General features: G+C 38.9%; 1 protein-coding gene across 1 annotated transcript in view; it reads right to left on the bottom strand.

Annotated features, from left to right (window-relative positions):
- The window catches only part of WDR60 (WD repeat domain 60), a 290,279-nt gene extending 283,199 nt beyond the window's left edge, over positions 1-7,080 (bottom strand). The window contains exons 1-2 of the mRNA XM_006887691.1: positions 7,036-7,080; positions 2,826-2,945 (exon numbers count right to left, since the gene is read on the bottom strand). Coding sequence (XP_006887753.1) covers positions 2,826-2,945; positions 7,036-7,080 — 165 coding nt within the window. The remainder of the gene's footprint in view (positions 1-2,825; positions 2,946-7,035) is intronic.
- Between the last annotated feature and the right edge of the window lie 937 nt (positions 7,081-8,017).

The following is an 8,017-nucleotide window of genomic DNA, read 5'->3' as shown; positions in this document are numbered from 1 at the left end:
TATATATATATATGAAAGATTAAATTAAAACTAATTTTTTTTAAAAAGGCTGCTACAATCCTTTCATTCTTTGAGAGGATCCCACTCATTCTGTGTGTGCAACTCTCACAGACTTTCTCTTAGTTCCTTAAAAGCATCATATACTGCCAAGCCACACGGCCTTTGCACAAACTGGCACCTACTCTGGAAATACTCTTCCTCCCGACTCACTTTACTACTTATTCTATTTACCCTTCAGATTGTAGATCCAGCATCCCTTGCATGAAGAATCTCTTCCTTATTTGAGGTTTAATCAAATCTATGTTAACATTCTTCTTATCCTCTTCTGAGTAGAATTTTAAGCTAATCTTCACTCCTTCACTAGACAATAAATAATCCCTCTGTCTACCCTACACTATATTTTTTCTTTCTTTCAATATTTCTTACATTGATTTGCATACAACATCCGTATATATTGTGTTTGACACTATCCTTCACTCACATTGTCTTTCATACAATCATTCTCATTCACTATATATTATAAAATCAATCATCATTGAACTATGCCCATCATGACTCTGTCTTTGCAAATCCCCGCTGGATCTTTCTCTTTTTCTTTATTCCCCACTGCCTACAAAATCGTGTGATCCTATGACTCCCCCTGCCCACCCTCACCCCTTTTCCCATCCCTTCCCCGCTTGGATTTCCATACGTGTTTTGCTATTTGACCTGCTATTACAATAATGGTCGTATGCAGTATTTGTCCTTATGAGACTGAGTTACCTCACTCAGCATAATGCCCTTCAGTCTCACTTAAGTTATATAGTAATTTTTAAAATCGTTGTTCCTGAGGGCTGTTGTAGTATTCCATCATACCCTGATGTTGTTACAGGCTGTTGATTCACCTGTGACTCATAGCAACCCTATGTACAATAATTCCAAATACTGCTTTATCTTGAGCCAATCTCATCATCTCTGATGCATCTAATCCCATTTACCCAGCACTGAGTCAATCCATCTCATCCAGGGTCTTCCTCTCCTGTGTTGTCCCTCCAACCTTCCAAGCACGATGTCCTTCTCCAAGGACTGGTCTCTCCTGGCAAAGTATGTGCGACAGAGCTTCACAGTCCTTGCCTCCAAGGAGCAGCTTTGTATCACTCTCACCAGAGCAGACTTGCTTGTTCTCTTGGCGGTTCAACACTCTTCTCCAGCACCACACTCAAAGGCATGGACTCTCCTTCTATCATCTTTACTCATTGTCCAACTCTGTATATCCCATCAGAATTTAAAAACCATATCAGGAACAGGTTTGAAATCTTGAATACTAATGAATGAAGACCAGTCAAACTGGGAAGATATCAAGAATATCATCCAGGAAGAATGGAGATGGTCAATATAAAGACAGAGCAGAAAAGACAAAGATGGATGTTAGAAGAGACTGAATATTGCCTTAGAATGTCAAGAAGTGAAAGCAAAGGAAAGAAATCAAGAAGTTAAGGAGCTGAACAGAAGATTTCAGAGGGCAGATCAGGAAGACAAAGCAAAGTATTATAATGAAATGTGCAAAGAGTTGGAGTCAGAATATCAGAAGGAACAACCTTGCTCAATATTTCTGAAGCTAAGGAGCTGAAGAACAAGTTTAAGCCTCAATTTGCAATACTTAAGGATGCTATGGGCAGAATATTGAATGATCCAGGAAACACCAAAAGAAGATGGAAGGAATACACAGTAACTGTACCAAAAAGAATACACAGAAGAATTTCATAAACCAAAATATGATTAAGAGGCAATCTTGATGAAGAAATCCTAACTGCTCTGAAGGAATTAGTGAAAGATAAAGCACAGGCAAACAGATGCAGCCCTGGACATGCCCTCTTGGTTGTGCCTAGAAATCTGGAAGACAAGTACCTGGCCAATTGACTGGAAGAGATATATCTTTATTCCCATTCAAAAAAGAGGTGACCTGTCAGAGATACTGAACAGTATCACTAACATTACATGCAAGCAAGATCCTGCTGAAGATTATCCAAAAACTATTGGAATATCAGCATAGAACTGCCAGATGTGCATGCTGGTTTTAGAAGAGTATAGCTTTTCATAATATTCCAATAATATAGATTTAATTTCCTCCGATTCTGTTGTGATGTCACCTCTATCATTGCCTATTTATTTGTGTCTTCTCTTTTTTCTTTTGTTAAGTTTGCCGAAAGTTTGTCAATTTTATCGACCCTTCTGAAAAACAAGCTCCTGGCTTTGTTGATGGTTTAAAATTATTTTTCTAGGGGAGCTCTGGTGGCCTAGTGGCAAGGAGCTGCAACTACAATCCTAGAGGAGCACAGTTTGAATCCACCAGATGCTCTGCGGGGGAAGGAGGAACAATCTCCTCCTGTACCAGTCAGATCTGATTTGACGGTACACTCACACAAAAATAATAAAAGAAAAAAAATTTAAAAAATTATTTTTCTGTTTTCTATCTCACTGATTTCAGCTCTTGTCCTTATGATTTCCTTTCTTCTAGGGCTGTGGGAATTAGATTGTTGTTCTTGTCCCATTTGATTGAGGTGATGAGTTAGATAATTAATTTTGCTGCTTTCTTCCTTTTTTATGTATTTTTTTCTACTGCTATGAACTTCCCCCTGAAGACTGCCTTAGCTGCATTCCAGATCTTTTGGTTTATTGTACTTTTTATTATCATTTGTTTCAAGGAGGGGTTTTTTGGTGTTTTTTTTTTAATCGGAAAATACACATTATCCAATATTTGATAAAACCAAGAAAAAATACAAAGATACAAAAGGGACTAAGAAGGGAGTAGTCTCTTTGTTGGCAGAGCACAAGGACTGAGTCACCTGAGTAGCTACAGCCTGCGGGGTGGGGAGGGAGCTGACGGGAGGGTCTGGTCCTTGGAGCCGGCTGGTCCACAGTTCCTGTCGGACAGAAAATTCTTCTCGAACGTGGAGCCTCAGGCACTGAACCGAAAAATGGAGTCCTTATTAAGGACACCGTTATCTCGAAGAGTGATTTGTCTCAACATTTCTCAGGGAAAGGGCAATTAAAAATCTGTTCTCCGGCCGCGCCGCTCCTGCCCCAGGCCAACGCGCGAAGAGCCCGGTGCTGAGTGTGGCCGCCGGAGGATCAAGGAGCTTTTAAACACCATTCTTTATTTCTTCTGTAACCCAATCATTTTCTGTTGTTGTTTTATCATAGAGTTATAACCGACCCATAGCTGACCCTCAGGAAGGTGTTCCGAGGCAGTTAATCACACAGAAGGAAATTGCCCATCCTCCAGCGAAGTAGCTGGTGGCCTTGAACCGCTTGTATTTGGGATTGCAGCACAGCTTCTTGCTACTAGACCACCAGAGCTCAATTGCGTTTTAACAGGGTCTTATTTAGCTTTCACATGGGTGATTTTATAAGTTATATCCTCTAGTCATTAATTCTAGTTTTATGGCATTGCAATCTTAAAATTCTTTTTATTATTTCAATGTTTTTAATTGATATTTGAATGTTTTGAATGTTGTTGTTGCTTTGTGTCTTGATGAATCCTGAAGAATGAACTATGTGCATGCAGTTGAGAAGAAGTAAATTGACTTTTAGTAGGGTATAGTACTTGAAGATTAAGGTGGCTGATTGTATAGTTTAGATCTTGCACATCTTTGTTAAATTTCTTTCACAGAGACCTATCCTTTGGTGGCAGGGGTGTTTTCAAGTCTCCTACCACTATTGTGGTGCTGTCTGTTACTTTCTTCAATTCTGTTAATCACCTTTGATATATTTTTCAGGTCTATCATTTGGTGCAAATATGTTATCCAAAGTTATGTCTTCTTGATCCACTGTGTCTTTAATCATTATATACTGTCCTTTCCTGTCTTTCATGGTAATTTTCATCCTGAAATCTATTTTATCAGAGATTAGCATTGCCACATCTGTGGATGCCATTTGCTTGGAATTTCTTTTCCCCAGCCTTTCATTTCTGTCCTATCCTTCACCTCATTTCTTAGATGCAGCACAGCTTCTTGCCACTCTTAGATGTGTCTCTTGTAAGCAACATATTGATGGACTTTGTTATTATCCATTCTGCTACTCTTTTTCTATTCATTGAGGGACTTAGTCCATTCACATTAAGGATGATTATTGAGAGGCCAGGTTTTATTGTCACCATTTTTCTGTGTTTCTTTTTCTGTCGTTTATCATTATCCATCCACTTTCCTTTCATGTTTGAAGTATTGTCCTTAAAATTTCTTGTAGGTTTGGTCATGTTTTCACAAATCCCTTAAGTTCCTTCTTGCATGCAAATGCCCCGATTCCTCTTTCATGTTTAATGGACTTCTTTTCTGAGTACAGGATCATTGGCTGGCAATTGTTTTCCTTCAACTTTCTGTATATGCCATCCCATTTTTACATTGTTTCTGCTGAAAAATCAGAACATAAACTAACTGCTTTTCCTTTGTAGGTGACTCTGTTTTTTCATGCTGCTTTTTGTAATCTATCCTCATCTTTTATTTTGGAGAAATGTCTTGATGTTTTTCTTTTTGAGTTTAGTCATTTGGTGTTTGCTGAGCTTCTTAAATGTGGATTTCTCTGTTCTTCCTAATACATGGGAAGTTTTCCTCTAGTACCTCTTCCACAGTATTCGCAGAGGTTTCTCTGTCCCTTTTGTGTTCTGGAATTCCAATTACACGGATGTTCCTTTTGATGTCATCCCTCATGATTCTAATGGTTTCTTTATATCTCATCTCTGATTTTTCTTCTACGATGTCTCTTTTGAGGTTCGTGGTTTCCAGCTCACTGACTCTCTGTTCCATCTCTTCTGTTCTACTTTTTCCCCCTTCTTCAGCAATTTGAACAGTTATGCCACTTAGATCTTAATATTCTGGATTGCATTTTAATGCATTTATTTTATTTCTAGTACTGTGTTGGCTGTACCCTTTCCATTTTGAAATTTTTTTTTAAGTTCTTGTTCCTTTTTACCTATAGTTTCAATTCTTCCTTTCATCTTTTGCATTTTTCCCCCCATAGTTGTTAAAGTTACTCCTCATCAATATATTTCTTCTGGCTCCCTGTCTCTGGAGTATTCACTGTTGTGTTTTTTTTTTTTAGTATTCACTTTCTTAATGGATTCCATTGTTTCTCCTATCTTTTTTGAAGGTCCTGTTCAAATATCTCTTCACCAATATATGGTTCTTTTTCTCTTATTTCTGGTTTCTTTTGTTTCTTCCATTATCTGCACTTTCTTCTGTAGCTGTTCATATGACTCCATTGTCAATATATATCTTCTGACTCCCTGACTCTGGAGTATTTATTATATTTCAATACACTCTGCTTTTATGGGAGAAGGTTAAATTTGTGTGTGGGGGGAGGGGGCCTGTGGGGATGTTTGAAGCTGCCTGCTGCTTTCTTGACATTATGTGACGTTTTTCTCGATAAGTGTTAGCCAATTTCTATTGTTTCTACGTAAGTTGTTGATAGGGAGCTCTGGTGGCCTAGTCGCAAGAAGCTGCACAGTAAATCCAAAGGCATGTAGTTTGAGGCCACCAGCAGCTCAGCAGAAGAAATATGGGAAATCTCCTCCTGTGTCGTTAACTGCCTCTGAAAACTTGCCACAGGGTAGCTATTGGTCTGTTCCACCTTGACAACAACAAGAAGTTGTTGATAGTTCTTATCTTTAAGATATCATTGTCACTGAGGCCAGCTTAAAATGTTCAATTTATGGAGTGTGCTACTATCTGTCCTGTAGGTCCTTACTGGAAAATTTTCCTTTCTTAAAGTCTTTTAGGTTCTCTCTGGTCTGCAGTGAAGCTCTGCAGACATCTCACCTTATTGTAGTCCCTGCTCCTAAATTCTATTGTCCTTCTTTGTCTGTGGAGTAGCAGAGTAGAGAACAAGTGCTCCACTTAAACAGATTCTGTCCAGGGGGGCTTTGAAGGCAGCTTTCTTTCTAGAACCTCAGCATGCCAGCTGTGAAAGGGAGTCTTTCCCCTGCTTGTTGCTCCCTGTCTCAAAGTCTATTGTCCTCTTTGGTTCCTGAGATGGCTCCACAGTGGCAGGGATCCCCAAATGGAGGAATCTTTCTCCAAGAGCATCTTTCTTAATTTTAAACTATGTAGTGTTCTCTTGTTCAGTTCACACAACAACAGTCTCTTGGTCTAGGCTTTGCATGAGCATTATTAAGTGTACTGTGATTCTCATTCTGATAGATGACCATGATGTAACATTATGTTAGATAGAGAAGACAAATTGCCAATGATTTCACCTTATTTGGACTCACAATCAACAACTTTGGTACTTACAATCAGGAAATCAAAAGTCATATTACATTGGGAAAGACTGCAATCTTACAATATTACATTGGGAACACTCCAACCTCTTCAAAATCCTGAAGAGCAAGGATGTAATTCTAAAGACTAAAACGCACCTCATCCAAGCCATGGTCTTTTCAATTACTTCCTATTCATCAGAGTGTTACACAATGAATAAAGATGACAGAAGAATTAATGTCTTTGAGTTGTGGTGCTGTACAAGAGCACTAGATATTCCATGGACATCCAAGAAAAACTCTTAATATGTCTTGTAGAAGGTGCAGACAAGTTGCTTCTTAGAGGGAAGTGTAGTGAAACTTCACCTCATATATTTTGGGTGTGTTGTTAGGAGAGTCCACTTCTTCGGAAAGGACATCATGCTCATAAAAGTAGAGTCAACAAAAGAGGAAAAGATCCTCAATGAGATAGATTCACAGTGACCACCATAATGAATGCAAATGTGGCAGAGATGAGTACGATGGTACAGTATAGAGCAGGGTTCAGATCCATCATTGAAAGAGTTATTATGGGTCAAGGTCAACTCAATGGCACCCAACAACAACAGCCATCCCATGAGTCAACAGAAGTCCCTAGCCTGCACTTGAGTTACAGGTTTGAATTTTGCCAGTCCCACAATCAAATGCATTAGCATCTCACCATATTTATTCTACTTCGCACCATCCATTGTTGTTGTTGTTAGATTCTATAAAGTCAGTTCTGATTCATAGTGATACATAATAGAACACAGTCTGGTCTTGACCATTTTCACAATTATTTCTATGCTTAAATTCATTATTGTAGCCATTTTGCCAATCCATATTGTTGAGTCTTTTGATGACCCTCTGCTTTATCAAACATCCTGGTAATATGTCCACAGTAAGTAAAACAAAGTCTCATCTTCCTCTCTTTTAAGGAGCATTCTTGCTGTACTACTTCTGATATACCATGGTATACTCAATATTCTTCACCAGTATCTTAGTTCCAAGAAGAAAAAAAAATAATTTTTATTCTTCTTTATTAGTTTATATCTTCTTTATTCATTGTCTAATTTTTGAACACTTATGGAGAAAGTGCAATCAGGATGCTCTTTGGAGGAAAAGATGGTGACACTTCATCTCACATACTTTAAGTATGTTGTTAAGAAGGACCAGTCCGGACCCTTTCTACGAAGATGGCACCGAAAGCAAAGAAGGAAGCCCCTGCCCCTCCCCAAACTGAAGCCAAACCAAAGGCATTGAAGGCCAAGAAGGCAGTCCTGAAGGGCGTCCACAGCCCAAAAAAAAAAAAAAAGAAGATCTGCATGTTACCCACGTTCCAGCGGCCTAAGACGCTGAGACTCTGACGGCAGCCCAAATACCCCCGGAAGAGCGCTCCCAGGAGAAACAAGCTTGACCACTATGCCATCATCAAATTTCCCCTGACCACTGAGTCAGCTATGAAGAAGATAGAAGATAACAACACACTTGTGTTCATTGTGGATGTCAAGGCCAATAAGCACCAAATTAAACAAGCTGTAAAGAAGCTCTATGACATTGATGTGGCTAAGGTCAACACTTTGATTAGGCCTGATGGAGAGAAGAAGGCCTATGTTCGACTTGCTCCTGATTATGATGCTTTGGATGTTGCCAACAAAATTGGGATCATCTAAACTGAGTCCAGCGGGCTAATTCTAAATGTAATAAATTTTTCTCACCATAAAAAAAAAAAAAGAAGGACCAGTCCTTGGAAAAAGACATTATGCT

This window comes from Elephantulus edwardii, unplaced genomic scaffold (genome assembly GCF_000299155.1).
Source record: "Elephantulus edwardii isolate Elephantulus edwardi_28Jun2011 unplaced genomic scaffold, EleEdw1.0 scaffold00060, whole genome shotgun sequence".
Classification (NCBI taxonomy): domain Eukaryota; kingdom Metazoa; phylum Chordata; class Mammalia; order Macroscelidea; family Macroscelididae; genus Elephantulus; species Elephantulus edwardii.
This window is presented reverse-complemented; position numbering and strand designations above follow the sequence as displayed.